General features: G+C 40.4%; 1 protein-coding gene across 5 annotated transcripts in view; it reads left to right on the forward strand.

Moving 5' to 3' along the window:
* Positions 1 to 20,464, forward strand: part of CDV3 (CDV3 homolog) — a 26,063-nt gene extending 5,599 nt beyond the window's left edge. The window contains exons 3-6 of one of the 5 annotated variants that reach the window (XM_032787012.2): positions 3,420 to 3,556; positions 6,129 to 6,288; positions 7,536 to 7,585; positions 15,414 to 20,464. In XM_032787012.2, coding sequence (XP_032642903.1) covers positions 3,420 to 3,556; positions 6,129 to 6,288; positions 7,536 to 7,585; positions 15,414 to 15,418 — 352 coding nt within the window. In that variant the 3' untranslated portion in view covers positions 15,419 to 20,464. Of the gene's footprint in view, positions 1 to 3,419; positions 3,557 to 6,128; positions 6,289 to 7,535; positions 9,853 to 15,413 lie in introns of those variants that run through there. The other 4 variants (XM_032787010.2, XM_032787013.2, XM_032787009.2 and 1 more) reach the window with 4 other exon arrangements.
* Positions 20,465 to 21,283: the final 819 nt, after the last annotated feature.

The raw sequence follows: 21,283 nt of genomic DNA on the forward strand, positions 1-21,283 counted from the left end.
AGTACAGAAATCGATTTAAAGAGCCCTTTATATCAATATAAAGGGCATTGTAGTGTGGACAGGTACAGCGTTAAATCGATTTAATGCTCTTTAAATTGATTTAAACACGTAGTGTAGACCAGGCCTTTGTTGCTTTTTACAGATATATATTGAAATCCAGTTTCAGTAAAGAGACCCTGAGATCACTTCGTCTCATGTACTAAGGCAATTTTGAGTTCTCGTATTCAAGATGGTGCATCTGTAACTCAGTCTATTCACTCTTATTTCCTAGATTTCTCTTGTTGGGGTTTCCAGCTCCACACAAAGCTTTGCTTTTTGGCACAATAGTAGTACTAGAAGGATTGTGGCTCCAGAATATTGATCATCTTAGGTTCAGACCTTAGAGAAGAAAGACTTCTTCACGTTCTCCTACATAGACCATATCTTAGAACTTTCTTGGAGGGAAGAAATCAGTACAGGACAGTCAGACCATCCAGTTTCTTCAGTCACTTCAGCCCCACTGCAGAAGTACTGAATCCATTCATCCCACAATCCACTCACATTCTTGGTGTGATAAGAGTTCTCAGCCTAAACACTGTCATCCTGAAGAGAGGATATAATACAGCCACTGGCTTGTTGGGTATTGTCCAATAAGGACTCTTCAAGCCACTTTCTTCTGAGGCTATGGGGCATGCTAGTGTCCTCTGTCAGGGACTGCCATGATTTAATTGTAAAAACTTATTATTTTTGTGTCCACTCTTTTTTCTATTATCCAGCAGATCCCTCCTGTGATCATCTGTTAACTGACTCCAGACCAGGCTACTTGAGTAAATCCTAGCCTAGAATACCAGCCTGGTTTGAGGGAATAGGGGAAGGGTGGGGGTGGTATGACCACAGTTGTAAAGAGCACATGGTATAATCAATTGTGGAACTTAAATGACATTAACTGCGTGACTTGATTTTTCAGCTGAATATCCTAAAAACTAAACACACTTATTCTGAACATACTTATTCTGAACAACACTATGGCCATGACTTGTGTGAATAGTCAAGTGGGCACTATCATTCCTTTTCTTAAAGGAAGCCAACTCCTAGTCTGTGATCCTATCTCCTGTCCACAAGATCTCCACACTATCACAATGGAACACAGTAGATTATCCATGAATCTGTCTGAAGAAAGCAGTGGTTCTTAACCTGTGGCCCGATCAGCACACAGTTGTGGCCCATGTGACATCCTCAGGACTGTATAGGTAGTATATGTATATATTGTATGGATGAAGTCCATATAAGATGGGGAGTGGCATATGTGATCCACACTGATAAATAGGTTGAGAACCACTAGAATAAAGTCTGCAGCCTGACTTCCATCTACCCAGCAAATTTTATGCTCCAGTGATCTTTGGTCTTGAAAACCGAGATACTAATCTTGCAAGTGTCTAGAGATATTTGGATGTCCAATTTAATACTTTAAAACTCACTTTTCCAGAGGGCAGATGCTTGGAACTTTACAAAAATTAGGACCCCTTTAGAATGCCTAAATCTTGCATCAAAACTACTAATTGCTTCTTTTTGCCTAATCTAGGTCTGATCTAATTACCATTCCAAAAGGCTCATTCCTTGATCATAATAGTAGTTCCATGTTAACCAAGCACTTTTTTTTCCCTTTGAGCTGCTAGTCCTGTTGTTGTGTGCCCTTTAATATTTCTTCACCCATCTGACCTTTCACATATTCACAAATGTCACGTAGCTGTTTAGAGACTAAAGGGAAGTATCCAGTAAGGACTAGTTTAATGACCATCTCACTTCTTTTTCTGAAAAAATTTTGCTAATCAGGCCTTCATCAGGACTTGACTTGCGTCTTCCAGATGTGCTGCTTTCAATGGAAAATCTCTGCAGAATGTGTTTTTCTTACCTTCAAGGAAAGAGAGCACTTCCAGAGTGCCTGTCTTGGATGCTGGAAGTGCCTCACATAATACGATGGGATTCCTGAATATGTTCCCACAAATTCTGTGTAAAATAGATCTTCAGTCCTTTAAAACCTGTTTATAAAGTACAATCCCTGTATTGAAAACTTCTTTCAATTCCTAGATTTCAGTGTTTTTCCAGTTTATTTTTTGTTTCCTATCAAGATCACTACTCACTGCCTTTACTTCAGCAAAAAGTCCTTGGTCCTGACATATAAGGTATCGTGAGACCACCCAGAGCTGTGTATAGGTGTCTTGAAGCTTTACAGTTTTGAAAACTGACACAGGCCTGAATTCTGCATTGTGACTCATTCCATGAAGTCAGTGGCTATTTTGTAAGCATAGAAGATTCAAGTTTTATGAAGAGATTTTAATCAGCGTACATAGTTCCCATCTTGAGGCTCTACTGATGTAGATACATCCCACCCTCAAAGTCCTATTCCTGAGGGCATTCTGCACCAACAAATTACATGTTCTGTGCATGCACAATATTGTAAAATTCTGCATTTTGTCAGAATATCGCAGTATAATCACACCCCTTTAAATTATTTAATGGCAAGTAATTTGGAATAAATTACCAAAATAATTGAAATGATGTGATTATGTTATGTTTCTGCATTGTTTTGACAATTAAAATATGCAGACCTTTTGCAGGATTTTAATTCTTTTGGTGCAGAATTCTCTCAGAGAACCAGGGTTGTGTGGTGCAGGCAGCTCGGTGGAGGATATGGGTGCCGGGAGGAATCTAGATGCAGAAGGGCTCAGTGTGGGGTTCTGGGTACAGAGGGGATGAGATTCTGGCAAGGGAGTCCAAGTGAAGGTGGTTAGGGCTCAGTGGGGGGAAGGGGATGGGGAGTGGGACTCAATAGGGTGGGAGTTAGAGTGCAGCTGGTTGGGGCTCAGTGGGGTAGGGGTCTGGGGATGGGGAAGAGGGCTACAGTTGCTACAGTGAAACTAATTCAAACAAATTCAAGGTGGCAGTTAAATGTTGACAGCTTACTAGCTGAGAAATATCCAGCTAGAATGGTGTTTCCAATCATGGATTCCTTTCTGTTCCTTTCTCAGGTTTCAGATCTCACCACCACCTCAGATAACTGCCAAACTCCAGTTTTTCCCTAGAAAAAAATTCAGTTCCTAATTATCTTAGTACAAAAACTTTGAGCAAGATGAAATCATGGGTACAGCATAAAACTGACCAGCTAGTACAGTATGTATATCCTGTGTCTTGAGATTTGTATTCATATTCATTTAGGTAATGAATTTCATGAGTTAAATGTGAAACTACTGCAGAAGTTGACACTGCGTATCCCAGGGCTTGATGGCTAATTTGTTTTGCAGTTGTTGACTAGCCACTCCAATAATGAGAAGATGCATTGATATAAGGAAGGAACTGAAGTTTTTTTTCACACACTGTATAATCTTTTTGGCAAGTGTTTAAATCTTTTGGTTATAACATGCTAACTACTATTCCACTAGTGAAAAAGAAGATGATGAAGGTGAAAAGAGAGAAGAACCAGGTGACAACTGGGAGGAGGCTGGTGGTGGTGTAGAGAAATCATCTGGTCCTTGGAACAAGACTGCTCCTGTGCAAGCACCTGTTGCTGAAACTATTGGTAACTTTTTCTTGTCTTTTTCACTGGCCTGAAAAGACATACCAACTTTAAATCCAACTCTTAAGAGGCTGAGATAAATCTCTAGTATTACTCATGCTCCCAGAGCTCCCTGTCAATGTTTATAGTACTAAACTCTCCTAATTACCTCTGCATGGATCTTTTTACTCAATAGCAAACCTGTAAAACTGACTATGCAGAGAAAAATGAAACTGAGTAGACCAGGGCAGGCAACCTATGGCATGTGTGCCAAAGGCAGCACTGAAGCTGATTTTCAGTGGCACTCACGCTACCTGAGTCCTGGCCACCGGTCCGGAGGGCGCTGCATTTTAATTTAATTTTAAATGAAGCTTCTTAAACATTTTAAAAACCTTATTTACTTTACATACAACAATAGTTTAGTTATATATTGTACAGTTACTGAAAGAGAGCTTCTAAAAACGTTAAAATGTATTACTGACACGTGCAACTTTAAATCAGAGTGAATAAATGAAGACTCAGCACACCACTTCTGAAAGGTTGCCGAACCCTGGAGTAGACTGTGCTACCAAAGGTATAAAATAAAAAAATAGTTTTCTAATTTAAGATATGGTAATCTTTGGTGTTGATAGGAGTTAATCTTTTAGACAGAAACCTTTAAATTAATAGGGTCTCCAAAAGCTGAAGTGCAGATCAGTTTTAAACTTGCATCTTATGATACACCTTTTAAATATAGCTAATCTAACTTCCCAATGGAATATAGATTAAATTAAATACCTTTCAGGAGTGGTATGGGAGAAGATAACATCCAGTTGGTATAGTTTGCAAACTTAAGCTTAGTTTCTTCATTTGATCTTTTTCCCCCCCTCTCCATACCTGAAATACTGGCATGATAATTCATAATCACATAGTAAATGAGCGGAAATGTTTGTAGTCATTATCTGACATTTAATGTATTGATTTTCAAACAGATTCAATAACTAGTTCATCTATATAAACATCTACAGTCCTTCACTCTTCCCGATTATATCATGGTGAAAGGATTGTCATCTGATGTTTTGGTTGGGGGGAGCCTTTAAATGTAGTTTCTGTCCAAAATGACTTAGTCTGCTACCTCCACTAACAAATCTATCGTAGTCCCTTGCTTTCTCAGCACACTTCTCACATGAGGTGCGGGGAGGAAGATTTGAGTTGCCATTGGCACTGTCTTGCCTCAGCTTTTGACAGCTTCTTGCTTTTTTGCACAAGCAGAATCCTAAATGTAGTGCTGTAAATATGACAGAACTATGAAGGGATGCAGAAGGAAACTATTGCTTCTTTCTGAGCCAACTTCCCTTTTCATCCTTTCATGTGTAAATTACCACAGTGGTTGCAATTCATAATCCGAGCCCAGTTTGGACAAGCAACCTACTGGACTATATGACAGTTGATCAGCTGTGCACGGCAGAACTAATGCTCATTATAAAGGACTCTGTATGAGTTTCGAAAGTCTGTAAATTAAAACCTGTAGTGCTCTTCATTGGCATGTACCCAGGTATTTAAGCAAACTTCAGAAGGGGGCATGCGAACAGGCAGATGACTAGAGGACAAACTCCTGTTTGACTCAGTCAGATCTTTTGCAGCACTTCCATCAGAAGTTTTAAGCCAAAACCATGTAGCTGTCTCAATGTGGAGAGCAACCAGTTCCCTTGAGCCTTTAAGTATACCTTGAATAGATTAAGAAGGGTTTACCAGAGGGCACAAGATAGTCATCGAGTGTAACCAGCAGAGTTGCTGTGGATTTAAGGGTAGTAGGGGTAGATAACTCAAGCTCAGTTTTATTAACATAAATGTGTAACTCAGCCCTTAATCTGATATCCCTACTTCATTGATGCTGTTTCTCCTAGGGCCCTGGTAACCTGCAGAACAGCTGAACAGTTGTAAACTGACTGCATCTAAAAACTCTTAAACAAATACATTACTAAATGGCATCTTAAATACAAAAAGCTAGATTATGCTTTTATTTTATGACTGATCTTATAATAAACCCTGCTTTTGGTTATCAGGAAAATTTAAAACTCTTAAGATTATTACAGTGGGATATAAGAGCACTTGGAATTGGAAAATCTAGTTAAACTTAATGAGGGTGGGGCACTTGATCTGGCAATGTCATGCAAGTGTATTCTTCCCTCCTTTACAAGTTTACAATAGATTACATTTCATTAATTTGTCAGCTAATACTTCAGTCTGCTTTCAGGCCATAGGCAGTTTCTTTGATCTAAATTTGGAAAACATGGGGAATACAACAACTTAAAATTTAGTTCGTAATCACAAATGTTAGCAGTTACTCTCAAGTCCTATCCAGTGGCTCTTACCACCTATGACTGTGTGGTGCTGTTGTAAAACTGCACATTAATTTAAAGTCTAGTAATTAGTTAGATAATCTTGAACACTGTCACTAATGAACCAAAACTAAGATCTTGGGTATTAGATCAACTCTTAGGTTAGAATATCTGACCTTTGGAAGCAGATGATAAAATAGGGCCCAAAGCCAGAGTTTAAAAATAAGGCTATACACTTCTTTTATTTGTCTAAAACTCTGCTAATAAACTCTTAGTTACAGAAACCCCTGAACCAGTGCAATCTAGTGGTGTCTACCGACCGCCTGGTGCTAGGGAGACCAGGACACGGAAAGCACCGCAAGGACCACCAGAGATCTATAGTGATACACAGTTTCCATCATTGCAATCCACTGCCAAGCATGCAGATAGCCGAAAGTAAGTATATTTAATCAGTTCCTCTAAGATGGCTATTTAAAATGCTTTCCCACCAGAGTCCTAACTCCTTATTTGGTGTCAGATCTTGATCTTTCCACAGAAGTCTATAAATTGCAGAAATGATTATTTATTTGGTGGGATTGGGGTCTAAATTTTATCATTCCCCTGACTTTATACCTCCCCCCCCTGCATCGCAAAGGTCTGAGGAGTGGGACTTCTCTTAATGAAGAGAAGGCCAGACTAAGTGATCACCACTCTCCTTGGCCACCTAATCCCTACATTCAGGGATTTCCTTAAATAAAACACTACTGATCTTGACAGTATTGAGTTCCTTTCCGTGTTAACCAGTGCTCTGTGGCAGCTTTCAGCAGGGAAGTAATAGCAACATGCTGCTTGAGCAGAACTGTTATCATGGGCAACTTCAAAAGGTGTTGTGTGGAGCAAAGGGAGGAATTTTGTAGACACAGTGTTGCTACAGTTATTATATTAACTGTGAGTTTGGAGGGCCATGTCATGTCCCGAGTGACTTTAAGGAGACTCCAAAGTGACATTGCCTGATTCCTATCCCTTCCATAGACTCCTTCCCTGCTGAAGGGTTAAATAGACCTGTGACTCATTTGCTGTTATCACCTCTTGATGCGGCATTGATTGGTACAACAAAGTAGCATAAGCTTTCTTTCTGGTCTAGTTTGGCGTCTGCCAATTGAACAAGCAGTGTTATCAAAGATATCTTGGCTTTTCTAGGACATGAGCAATGTTACTCTTAAAGACCAGCGTGAGAAATTTTGAATTATACTTGAGTAACTGCAACAACTTCCATATCTTCTACAAGACTGTTGGTTATGTTTCATGTTGCAATGTTTAGACCTCACTGGGAGGGGAATGGGCCTCTTATTTTCTATCATCTTTGAGAGAAATGTATAGCATGATTTGAAAGCGTTAACCATATGTATTGCATTATACAGTATACCATATTGGAATGGATTTATGGAAATGAAGCCGACAATGTAATCTGAACAAATAGCACAGAAAGGGCAAGAGGTCTACTCTAGAAATAGTCTATGCAACCTTCTGTTCTCTTGGGGAGTGCATGGATATCCCCTGTGGAATCCAACCCACTCGCTTTACTCTGCATTTGTAGCGTAACTTTCTAATTTTGTTGGTTTTGGGGTGGAAACTGGCTAGGAATTTCACAATCCAGAAGCTAGTGAATAAGACAATTACTGACTACATTTATTTTCCCTTAGGGATAAAGAAATGGAGAAGAGCTTTGAAGTAGTAAAACACAAAAATAGAGGTAGGGATGAGGTCTCAAAAAACCAGGCACTTAAACTTCAGCTAGACAACCAATATGCTGTGCTTGGGGATCAGTAGAGCTGCATACATATTACAATTAAGGAATGCTTTTTTGGTAACCCTCCTACTAAGGTAACTAAACTACAGCTAAGGACTATGATGAACATGCCATCTTATTTCTGCTGGATCTGCTGCGGCAAGTGCAGACTACTTTGACATAAGTGATTGCTCTCGCACTATGGAAGCATAATGTGTTACAACTTCTCCACTGGATTTGGGGGAAATTAAATGGTTGAACAAGATTCATCAGTGTTCTTTAATTACTCTGAAAAAGTATCTACAGTCAGTGGTCATTTCAAAATCTTTTTATGTTCAGATACTGAGCCTTCGTAAGGGTTGACTACCTCAGACTTGCTGCACTCATTGTGGACACCATGTGGATCACAACTTCTGGAAAAGAAGGTTACAACTGTTTTAGTGGCCATCTGAAACTTGAAACCAGCTTCTCTACTGGGTTCCTGTCAGAAATCCTGCAGAAGTCAGCCATTTGGTTCTGATTTGCTATAAATAACAAAGATTTAAGTGACCTTAATGAGAAACCTGTCTGGTGTCCCATCCTGAGGAATCCTTTCATGTGTAACCATAGCCTACTAGAGACTTCCTGGAGCATACCACTTTCAAAAACTATCAAAGTATAGTACAGAGCTGTAGTTTGTTTACCTTTTTAGATAGAGCTGTACTGAGGTAACCACAAAACAAAACTCATTCCAATACAAAATTGGAGGGTGTATGGGGTGGGGATTGATTGGGCTGTTTGCATTAGCCATTTTCACAGTTGTGTTCAAGCGTTTTCTTTTGTTGTTCTACAAAAAATGCCTTCCTTGTTTCTGGTATAAAATTTCAGTATACTTGAGTAAAAATGTGAAATGTGTTAAGAGTGACAAGCTTATCTTGGTTTTCATAATTGGGTTGCTTCTCTTTCTCTGAGGGACTAAGACTTCCGTGGGCTTTGATTTGGTACACAGCAGAAGCCTGTGCTCCCACTCTAGTCTTCAGAACATAGTTTCAAAAAATACATGCAGTATACAGGGCAGTGATAAGTTTTTCTGTTGTAGCAAAAGTAACAGCTGTCTCCAACCAATCCTATCTCATATGAGTAAGCTGATAAGACTCTGAAGGAAGGATAACATCAAACCTAGTGAGATTTCATTTGTTATGGCTGCTTGCTTAAGATCACCATGTGAGCTTGCAAAGTGTTCAAGGCAGAAATCCTCACTTTAAATGGCATTTTCTCAACTGCAGGAAGCCTAGTGACAGTGGAAGGAGTGACAACTTTGTTCAATTTTTGTCCATCTCTATTGACTTAATTTAGTGGAGATAAATACAATGGCATCTGTATGCTAAAGCTATAGGATAAATAATACCCAGTTACTTCTATACAATGAAAGAGAATCTGACAACCACCCAGACTCCCCCGGGGCATACCATCTGTCTTTCCCCTTGCTTCATTTAGTTCGTTTTTAGTATGCTAGCTAAGTGAGTAAGCACCTCTTTCCAAATCTAGGATTCTCCCTGTAAATGTGAATGCCAAGAGGAGGAGCTGCAGACTTATTTCTTGTCCACTTCATACTTGCCAATGGCAAAACAATAGAAATTACATGGTTAGTTTCCTTTGATTTAACCGCTGATGCTCTAAAGTCTGTTTCTTTTGAAGTCTGTAAGAATCTTGCTGTTGACTTCAGTGGGATCAGGGCTTGCCCCGGTTCTAACAATGTGCTTGGTATAGAACTGGCCTTAAAACCCTTGCAGAGTTAACTTTCTCAGTAAAATTTCCAAACTAGCAGCTATGATTAGGTAGACTGATCAAAAGACAAAATTTAAAAACCTGAAGATTTCATTTTGAGAATCAAAACCACTGAAAATAGATTTACATAACTCAAGAGTCCAACGCTAGTAATGTATCTTCCCTGAAAATATCTCTGCCAACAGAACATTTGTTGGTTTATGTCACTAAAAGTTTAAGATTGTCCTATTTGTGGTAACTCAATCACATGGTAAAAACCTAAAATACTAAATCCCAACTTTGTTCTGACATTTTAAAGAAGGATATTGGAATTGTTAATGCACATGAATCAAGTTTTTAATATACTGTATGATGGGTAGATGAGGCTGTCCATTGTACCTTTATTTGAATTCTCAGGCATGGTTTTGGCAGTGCAAGAAAACCTGTAACATTAATAAATCTAATAAAGTGGAAATATACATGGATCCTGGAGTCAAATGTATCTTTACCTGCAGTCCTAGCCTACACCATGCAGCATTTAAATAAATGGAGGATAACTGGATAGCTTTGGGACATAATGGAGGTGTGCAGTCTTTAAGTTCAAATCCAGGTCAGAAGAGCCAAAGTTAACAGCTCATGGCAATGTACATAGCCTTCATATAGTGTGGTAGCTAGACTGAGGCCTCTGGATGGTATCTAATTCAAATCACCATCTGCTTCTGGCCCTAACTGGTATTCTCAGCAGTGTCCACGGGCTGAAAGGACACACACAGATGGATTAAGTCTTCACCTTAAAGGTGGCTCCTCTTCTTCGGAGTTTGCTGCTCCCTATTCTGTGGATGGAAGGAGGTCTTTAAAGACTACTTGTTAAAAGTCACACTTAAACACAACACATGTCATTCTAAGTTCTTGCGAGAATATCTTCACAAAAACAAGGCATCTGGAATTTTTGTAGGGACTTTTTTGATTAAGCAGTGCATTTAGGGAGTTTTAACAAAAGCCAGATTAAGGCATGTAACTTTTTTTTGTTAAGGATGATATTTAGCTCATTATTGCAATAAAACAAATATTTTGAATCACCCTCCTTGCAGATGTAAAAATGACCTAAAAGTACAATGACCTGTCTGAAATGAGGTTTAGATTTATATGGCTGTTATATTCCACTTTAATTAAACATGCTGATAAATGTCATTTAAAAATTATGCATGAGCTCTGAAGCCTTATTTTAAAATGAAAATTCTCACCTTTACAGCAGAGGTATAGTCAAAATATCAGTCAGTGGTATCTAGTTCTATGCAACTTCAAGTGACTTTACTTGTGTAAACACTCATGTGGATAACATACAGATTTATGATGTAAAAGCATTTCTCAATGTCTTATGCAGAAGAGAGATGACACATAACTACAAAGCCATTAGTGTAACAGAGCATCCAATTACACTAAAAGTGGTGCACAAGGGAATATTCTGGATTTGAGTTTTTGATGGCAGCCTAACTTTTAAGGTGAATGATAAAATTGCTGAAACTGAAAAACTTTGGGAGGTGTGGGGAGGGAAAATGTGCTTATACTATCTCCTGGGGCTTTCTCCAAAATAGGATTTCCAAAACCTCAGCTACGGGAATATTGGCATCTATGCTAATTAATTATATCAGAAAGGTGTAGAGCAGAGTTGCGATTTAACTCAACTCTGTTACTCTAGACTTGTGTTGCTTAGTCTTAATCCAAAAGTAATGAAGCAATAGCTTAAATAGTTGCCATGCATGGTATTTGATTTCTACTAGTTAAAGCTGGCTACAAAAAAAGAGTTTAATCAAACTTGTCCAGGGTAACTGTCATAGATTTTTTTTTTTAAATGTTATTTTTAAATCATTCTTTTAAGTCTTCTCTAGGGTTCTCTGACTTCATGGGGGCTCATTTCATATCTGAATGTGTGGTCTTTGGTTTGTGGAAACTACTACACTTCCGTATGCTGAAATTTTTAACCCATCTGACTTCCTTGGTCTGATCTGAATTTGACAGCAACAAAGACAGCAAGACTCCTGGAGGGGAGTTTGTTTACTCTTGCTATGAAAGTCAGCATCTCTTAAACACACACAGGAATTCTGTAGTTATGACTCTTTGCCTAAGTGCCAAAGCTCAATGATAGCAGAGTCTTTCCTTGACATAACACAATTTCAGGTAACACAAACATGCTGCTAATTGCACTCTCAATAACTGCATCCCTTTTCTTTGAATAGCTCAAACTACTGAGGAGGTAATGTACGTCAGAAAATACCTCTTTGATATGTATGATGATCCTGCTGATTTAAAAAAAAGAAATTAAAACCAGATGTCTTTGGCCTTTTGCAAAAAAAAAAAATTTTTTTTTTCCTGAGCACAAAAAAGAAGCATCTTCATTCTTTTGTGCAGACCTGTTGTAAGTCTAGCTAACTGCAGGATGGTCAATCTGTTTTTCCTAAATAGACTTCTAAGGTAAGACTAGGTATGGGCATTTTCATTCTAAACTGTGTTTTTGCTGAATCAGGATTTAAGTGAGATGGTGGTAGAAAACATGTTTGTAAAATTTTAGTAATCTTAAACAGCTGTGTCAGGCACACTACTCAATAGTAAAAACTGAAAACATTCTGTGTTGAGATGAGTCAAAACTTTCAAGGAAAATAGAAGTTAAAAATGAAAGATCCAAGTTTAGAAGGGGAGGTGTTAGATTGGGTCAGCTTTAGGTAGGGAGAGGAGGATATTCAGTTTTATTAGGTGTCAAAATTGAGCACAAGACACCATTCAGATACAATTTTTTTTTTATAAATAAAATCTCCAATGTTAGTTTGGATAGGAAAGAGGTACTGCTTATTAAGGAAGCTACTTTGTTTCTCAAGCACTAATGTAGCTGTCGTATATTCAGTTTCAGACACAATGGTACAGGAACAATTTGAAAAGGGGCGGGAACACAAAAATAAGGCCTGTAAGTAATGGTTCAAATGTTGCATACAGGATAGAAGAAGGAGCTTGTGTTGGAGGAGAAATGCAATAGCTTCCATGCTGAAGATTGCTATAGAGATTAAGAGGAGCAGTTCTCGTTGGTCAAAGGTGACCTACACCTAAAGATTTAAATTGAAGCAAAGAAAGTTTGAAAATCAATAGCGGGGGAAAGCCTCAGAATCCAAAAAAATACATATTGGAAAATGGCCTTTGGGGTGGTTGTGGAATTGTCATCTGCACAAATCTTATAATCTAGTCTCTAAACTACCACACCTGTTTTCAGTAAAGTAGGATAGTGCTAAGTTGCAAGATAAATTAATCTTGAATGAAACAATAAAATAATAAAGTAAGATCTAATTAAAACAAAAATAGTTTCCCTCCTCCAACTTAGATAAAAATTGTGACACTGATCCAAACTGTTGTGAAGATATCCATCTGTATTTTCTTTTTTTAGGAAGCAATGTCTAATAGTATGTTGATTAAATTTTTATATGCAGTTGCTCAGGTACCGTATACTACATATCGAGCGTAGTGAAGTTTCAGTGGGCCATCTAACTAGAATATGGATATTCAAGGCATTTACCAAAGTGTTAAGTCCTCAGAAAAAGAGTGGGACATCTAGCAATACTGACATGGAAGATCTGGTCCAAAAACAAGCAAGAACAAGAGCAAGAATGGTCAATAGTAGTTAAGGCACAGGTCTAGGAAGCAAATCTGGGTTCTAGTCTCAGTTCTTTCACTGACATGCTGTGGAACCTTGGGCAAATATTTTAACTTCACTGTTCCTCAGTCTCCCCAGCTGTAAAACAGATATTTCCCTACCTCACAGGGGTGTTGTGAGGCTTAATCCATTCTTTGTAAAGTGCTTTGAGACCATTTGATGGAGATGCTGTAGCGTGCAGAGTATACAATGAATTAGTCTTGTGCTGTTGATTGTTTCAGTTATAAGATGACATCTGGATTAGTTTTCAGTACGTTAGTTCAATACTACTTTAGGGAAAGCTTATATCTATGAAATGTAACATGCATTCTATTATATTTAAGTATTATGGGATCATGTAACTACAAACTTAAAATCCACACATTCAAGGGGCATAGTTAAGGTTGTGCATTCAACCTTTAATTGGCATTTCCTGATTTTGTGTGGTTAACTATGCAACCCTAACATTGTATTAACATAAGTTGTTTTGTTTTTGCATGGAATAATTTAAAATCAGTTTTGTCATTTTATAAACCCCATGATGGAAATAAACTTCTGTTCACGTTGTCATTCAATACCCATCTTTTATAATTTACAGTTTTTAAAATTTTATTTAAAAGGTGAACTAGGAATGTTCACTGATGATACAAGTATTCATGGAGAACTTACTCATAATGGGAGTTGGTTACTGATGGCAGGAGGTGCTCTTCTTTCCCCTCTCCTTTTTCCTCCATTATTGATTTTTCGTCCACTTATGTATATTGCCATAATATCCAAATGCCCAGTTATGCTAGGGACTGTGGAAACACATAAGAAGGCCTAGTTCCTGCCCTGAAAAGCTTACAAACTGATTTAAGACAAGAGGACATAACAGGAGGAGAGAAGAGAAGGGAGGGTAAATAGTCATAAGCCTGGTTAGTTATTGTGCTTCTGTTGTTGGGAAGGTGTCTGTGAAATAGTAGTGTGGGCAGGGTGATGGGAGGATGTGCAAAACACAGCCGTGGGAATGAGAAGAATGATGGAGGCAAGGGTTGGGAGAAGGAAAGCAGGAAGTATCCTACTGAACAGGTAGGATGTAAGAATAAGTAGAGAACAGTAAATATCAACATAACTTGTCAAGTAACTGCAGCTGGAGGACTTGGAGCCCAGGGAACAGATGTGAAGAAATGTAACATACAAAAAGGCTCTTGAGGTTATATCTCCTTTGATGTTGGGGATTTAAAGATCCATCATCAGTGCTCTTGCTGATGGTGCCCATGTATGTTAGGAGACCAGGTGGTCATGGTGGGGGCATGCACCAAGCTCCAGTTTCCCCAAGCAGATGGCCTCTGGCCAGGGCCGACGCTAGGATTTCTGACGCCCTAGGCGCCGGGACATTTCGCCGCCCCCCGCGCAGGTCTCGCGGCTCTGGCGGAGCTGCCGCAGGCATGCCTGCGGCAGGTCCACCGGAGCCGCGGCTCCCTGACCCTGGCGGGGAGGGGGCGCCCGGGTTGCCTGGGTTCGCGGCGTGCGGCTCCTCGACGCCCGTGGCGGCCCTGTGGCTGTCCGGCTGGCACTGTCTCAGGCACCCTAAGCTGCCGGGCAGCTGCTGCTGCCAGCAGCTCAGACTACGCAGCGGCCGTTGCAACCATTTAAAAAATTTTGGGGGGGGCGCCACTTTTTGGCGCCCCCAAATCTTGGCGCCCTAGGCAACCGCCTAGTTCGCCTAAATGGTTGCACCGGCCCTGCCTCTGGCTCTTGTGGGTGTTGAGCTAGAGAGAAAGAGGGAGGAAGGTTGGCTGTCAATGCCTGGCTCCTCTGCTACTGTCATCACCTCCCTCTGCTGGTGTTTTATCATCACAGCACCCAAAAATGAGCTGTTAATGATTGAGAGAAGTCTGATGTTTGTTTATCCTCTCCCTGTGAGTATATAGTTTATTGTCATTCTCCAACAGATTGTATCAGGCATTTCAGGGGAGATTCTTGGCTGTAGCTGACCAGTGAGTCTTGAATCATGAGTGATACACTAGGTAGGATAAAAAAAATTTAAAGGTTAACAGCAGATATTCTACATGAGGCAATGAATTCTACAGATTAGAGATGGAGTTAAAAATGACCTTTCAATGAGTGTCCTTTTTTTTCCTCCTCGATAAATAGTAGTGCCACTTTACCTTGACTATCTGCTTTTCAGTTGGAGTCTCAGATCTTTATCTCATTTCAGAACTCAATAATCCTAGTCTTGCAATTCCTCCAGGTATGAAAGTCTACTTTCTCCTACATCTGATCAGTTTTTTTCCTTTTGTCTTTCTGTGATATCTTTTGATATGGGCATGAGGACCTGTGAGAAAAATATATGCCATAATATTTTTCCATATTCTCTCTTTAATGCAGCCTAACATCTTATTCGCTTTCTTGACTGCAACTGCACATTGAGCAGAGGTCTTCATCGAGCTGTCCATGGTGATGCCTACATCGTCTCCTTGAGAGATAACAACTAATTCAGAACCCATCAATGTGTATGAATGGTTAAAATTCTTTCCAATATTCATTACATTGTATTTGTTTCTGTTGAATTGTATCTGCCTTTGTGTTGCCCAATTATAAAGTTTGTTAGTTTCTTCTGGCATTCACCATCCTCCCTAGTATTGGCAAACCTAACAATTGTACATTGACAGCAGTTTTTGGCACCATGCTATTCACTCAATCTTCCGCTCACAAACATATATCACCATTTTCTTACCAGTAATCACTGTGGCATGCCCTTATTAGCTTCTGTTTATGTGCAGACTTGATAATTTCTTCCTGTTCTTTATTTCCTGTCTTTTATCCTTCTAAGTTATATTTTCTTACTGGTTCAATTGTGATAGCAAAGAAATCGAGTCACGACCTTGTCCCATCTTCCTGAATTCATATGTATTTTGCAGTCTTCATTGGTTAAAATATCTTCATATGATTTATTTTAAACTGAAAACCAAATTCCTGATCCTGCATCTCTTTCAGAAAATGTGACTCATCAGAAGATTTCTTACAGATAATTGCCTTTGTGCTAGCAGCATCTCCCACAATTCTGGATATCTGGGCTGTTCTCTCTCTGAGGCTCATGGAAATGGATCAGTGTTTTGGCATTACATGGTCTGGCCCCACCTCTCTGCTCCTGCTTGCTGCCAGATGAGTTATTCCCAAGATGTGAAATCTGCATAACATATTAACAAACATTCCAGAGATGATAAAATAACTATGTACATTAGACCTAGGAAGATGGTAATGATTCCATTTAATATCTGACTGACTCATGAGCCATCCGGGGGTGTAGGATTGTGGAAGGCTACTAGCAGAAAGGAAACTAGCTGTAAGAAATTTTCTATTCTTCTGCCCAGAGTCTCCCACAGTGTTGGACATCTGGGAAATAGCAAGCAGTGAACGGAGGTAGAGAGAGCTATGAAATAAAAATTTGGTAGTAAAGAAGTGCATGAGCTCACTCAAAGTCTGTACTATTTCTTAACCACTGCCTGCAGCACCTGTCTTCCAAAGGAAGCCTCTGCAGAAGATAGAAGGTCTACCTTGTCATGCTTAATGAAGTTGTTAGCTGTAGATCAAGTGGCTGCTTCGGAAATTTCTGAAGAGGACATGCTTGCTCATTCTGCCCATGAGGTTGCTCAGGATCTCGTGGAGTGACCCTTGATCACCTGGGACAGAGGCCTCTGGTGATCTGTAGGCTTCCACAACACAAAATCTAATCCACCTAGTGATGGAGGACTTGGAAGTTCTGATTCCCTGGCATTTTGGGTGGAAGGATACAAATAGGGAACCCAGTCATAGATTCGGTATACCTGAGATAGATATTCATGCTCTTCTCACCTCTAAGGTGAACCACACTTTTTCAGTTGGATATTGTGGTTTTGGACAGAATGAAGGAAACAACTTCTTGGGAAGTGTGGAAGGAGGAATTTACCTTACGAAGAAAGGATTCTGATGTCCCTAAGCACCACCTTTGTCCTTGTGGAACATGCGGTAAGGCTCCAGTATAGATAAGTCTGCCAGTTCCAATGCTCACCTTACGGACATGACAACTGCTAAGAAACACGTGTTAATGGATAAATAAATCAAAGTCAGAGGCTCAAAGGAATGGCTTATCAGAGCCCTCAAAACTAGCAGAAGGTCCCATTTTGGGAAGAGTGGCTTGACCACTAGTCTGGCTAATCAGACTGTTTGAAGGAATCTGGCTACCTGTGGATTGCCTGCCAGAGAGCCCAAGGATCATGTGAACGGCAATCTACTAAGAGCAGACACCTGACATGTAATGGTGTTGGCCTGAAGGCCTCTTTTTATGCCTTCTTGGAGAAAGTCCAGAATGGTTGGAATGCCTGGGATTTGCATTGTGATCTTGGCACCAGTTGTTGATTCTGGGCTAGATTGAGGAGTATGTTTTTAGTGTTGATAGTGCATAGATGAAAGCAATGACTTAATGACTATGGAGGACAGATTGAGACCTAGCTGTCAGCTGAAGCCATTTTGGGTCTGGATTAAGACGAGGACCCTGCGAGAGGATGTCCGGTCTCCATGGAAGCAGGAGAGGGCACTCCAGTTTCAGCTCCATCAGGTGGGAGAACCAAGGTCTCCTCTGCCAATGAGAAGTTATCAATATTAACATCACCTGTTCTTGTTTTATTTTCTAGACCACTTTCCCCAGTAGTGGAAAGAGTGGAAACGTGCAAAGTAGGCTCTGCGGCTAACTGTATGGTAAGGCCTGTGCCCCATTTACCTGGAATCTACCTCCCTTGTGAAGTATTTTGGTCTCTTTACATTTGTATAATTAGCAAAGAGGTCAGCTGAAGGGAGGTCCAATGTCTTAATGATGAGATCAAAAACTTTCTAATTCAGGCACCAGTTGGAGTTGTTGACCCTATATCTGCTCAGCCAGGCTGTTTTTGGCTCAGGTCCCCTTTGATGTGGATTGCTCTGAGGGAAAGAGGAACTGTTCCACCCATCTCATTATTTCCATTGCTTCTGCATGTAGTGCCAGACTCCTTGTTTCCCTTTGGTTGTTTATACGTGTGACTGTGTTCATATTATCTGATTGAACCAGGCTGTGGTGGGCTGGAACCTTTGCAGAGCTAGCTTGACCACTTTCAGCTCTAGGAGGCTTATGTCTTGACCCTTTTTCTCCTCATTCCGGAGACCCTGGGGTCTCCGAGTGAGCTCCCCAGCCCTCTATGGGAGGATTTTGAGCCTTATTCTTAGGAACCTTCTCAGGTTTCAGAGCCAGACAGCTGACCTTCATCAGTGGAGGAGTCAGAGGACACCTGGATTTCTTGTGCTTTTTCCTTCTCTGTTTGCCTTTTTAGATTTGTTTTTAAAACCTTTTTTGTGCAGTTTGGGAGTGTAGAAGCTCTGCTGCGGCCTTGGTTAGGCCTTTTGTGACCTACCTTCCATCAGGCCTGGAGCCCTCTTGAGGGATCTTTCTCAGAATCCTCCCTGCTGGCTCCTATTGCCCCTGCAAGGCGGAGAGGAGTGAACTCATTGTTATGTGAGGGAGGGGAGCTGATTAGAAGCCCTGCGTCTTTCCTCAAGGCACTCAGAACCCACTTCATGACTTAGGGGAGGGGGAGGACTTGTGGCCTCCCCTCTTTGTTCAGCAATGACCATTGGGACTTACTCCCTGAATGCTTGGGGTCCTCCTTGTATTTGATACCTCTCCCTGCTCTAGGATTCCTGGTCCATCTCCACCCCCTCCCGCCCCCCTTGGATTCACAGCTGCATCACTGGATGGGGGACCCCCACTTTCCTGTCTGACTTGTAGCCCCCAATGGAGTTAGGGATGGAAGCCTGAACACAACTTGTTATCTGTGAGCCTGAGAAGGCTGGCTCGCATATACAGCCCTGCTTGGATTTGACCCAGTACTTTCTTGGCTGCTCTGCCATGCCTGTATGGGACAGGCTCAGGGGGGGTTAAACGCCTGTGGGTTTAACTGGCCTGGGGAGGAGAAGGAATACTGAGGAGGGACAACACTGCTCCCCACTACCCAAGAAACGGGCCAGAAAAGTTTTAAAATAGAAGGTCGGAGGGCAGAACCAAAAGAAACCACCACTGGCAGCTGCTGCTACAGGAGGCAGAGAATTTGAGAGCATGCAGGAGCAGAGGTGGTATGGTTAGATTGTGTGGTTCCAAAACACTGATCTGCCTCCATGAGCTACAGAACAGCCCAGATGTCCATTTTGGTGGGAGATGCTGGGCTGCAGCAAAACACCAGACTTGTCCGGACCAGATTGAAACTAAACGCAGCTTGTCATTTACAGGAGCGTGCAGGAAAAATAATGTACTGCTAGGCATATACAACAGATGCCTGACTCTGATTTCATTCTTGTGTAACTTCATTGACAGCAGTGGAGTTACTCTTGGTTTACACTCCTTTGAGATCAGATTCAGATCCATTAGAGCTTGGGTTGGGACTTCTTTTGAAGTCTGTGTTGTTTTCTTGTTCTCTTGACTACTTAAACTGAACTCGTTGAAGTCTTATACTTGACTCATTTTGAAAGCAATTAATGAAGCAAAAATTATACCTCCAGCAGACTCTGTTTCTCCAAGCCCTCCTAATCGGCAGAAACAGCACTGTGCCAGTTAAGCCACTGTCCTGAAGTATGCCAAGCAAAACAGATTTCACACTGTTATTCAAGGAACAGTAACCCATTTCTTCTGCATTAAGTTACTACAGCAAGATAGAAGGAAAAATGGTCACAACAGGGAAGTAGTTGGTAATAGATAGGTATAAAGCAGAGTGAGGCAGTAACTAGTAGTTTGCTAGTTCAACCACAGAACTTATGCTTCTGGACACAGTGATGTAGCCAGATGTTAGGAAAATCTTTAAATATACGGGAGGGTGCTTTGCAAAGAATTTAAGAGGACGTCTTGGTGCACAAAAAGTTGATAGTGAACTTGCTTTCAAATATCATAAATTGGAACATCAAGCCGCAGCAATTTAGTGTTTCTAATTCCAGCATAAACAATGGTGAAAAGGAGCAAAACCAGACAAATAGCTACCATAAGATCTAACATAGTTCGAAGTCTACCAGATGTCTGGAAAAAATTGTGGCTGCTGATGGTTTGGTACAACCAAAAATTTTTAATTTAAATTGAAGTAGATTCACAGTCCGACCTGGTTCTGTGAATCCCCATATGGACCCTGCAGTTTGTAGTAAAAGACTGATGATGGCCCTTAGAACGTATATTTTATGGTCATGAAGTACATTGGGCAATAATTTTGACAGTGAATTTTACTATGGTTTACTAGTTACAGCTTCTGCATATGACTCAGCTTCTAAACATGTAGCATGCACACCTCTTGTCCTTTATCCCTGTTAGAAGAACCATATCCAACGCTGTAAAGTATTTTGTGACAGTTCCTCTGAAGAAAGCTAAAGAAAATAAAATTTATTTTATCTTTTACAGTAGTGACTGTTTTTGTTTTCAGGTTGATTTTTACCTCTTCAAGCCTGTTTATCTTGTTAAATAGCCTGTCCAGCAGTATTGGTTAGGGCACCTTTACCATAGTTGATTCTGATATTGTAATTAAAAAAGAAAAATGTGCACAGGTTAAGAGGTAAGCAGAGGATTAGATTTCAGTCACTTAAGTGATTTTTCTGTTTTATTACATTTTAAAACTCTACTTCAAAAGTGTGCAGTATTATTGTGAGTAAGTGGTTAGGGCACAAGCCTGTGAGTTGGAAGACCTGGGTTTAAGTTCCTGCTCTACCATAGACATCCTGTGTGACTTGAACAGGTCAATCTCTCTGTGCCTCAGTTTCCTATTTCTAAAATGGGGATAAGAAGGAAGTACTATCTCCTAAGGGTGTTGTGAGAATAACTACCTTGAAGCTTCTGGGCACTCAGATAATCTCTTGTTGGAGTTCATGTAAGTACCTTAGATATTACATTCCTGTAATTCTAAAATTGCATTGTGGGAAAGTAGAATTGCTATTGCAATATGGAAGCTTTAAACCCTAAGAATAGCCAGACCACATCAGATCAGTGGTCATTCTAGCCCAGTATCCTACCTTCTGATAGTGGCCCATGCCAGATACTTCACAAGGGAATGACCAGAACATCTCCTTGTTTAGTCACGGTATCTGGCAGTCTGAGGTTTACGGACAACCAGAGCATGGGGTTGCATCCCTGACCATCTTGACTAAGAGCTACTGAAGGACCTACCCATGAACTTATCTAATTCTTTTTTGAACCATTATAGTTCTAGTCTTCACAACAT

The sequence above is a fragment of the Chelonoidis abingdonii genome, chromosome 2, assembly GCF_003597395.2.
Source record: "Chelonoidis abingdonii isolate Lonesome George chromosome 2, CheloAbing_2.0, whole genome shotgun sequence".
In the NCBI taxonomy this organism is placed as follows: Eukaryota; Metazoa; Chordata; order Testudines; family Testudinidae; genus Chelonoidis; species Chelonoidis abingdonii.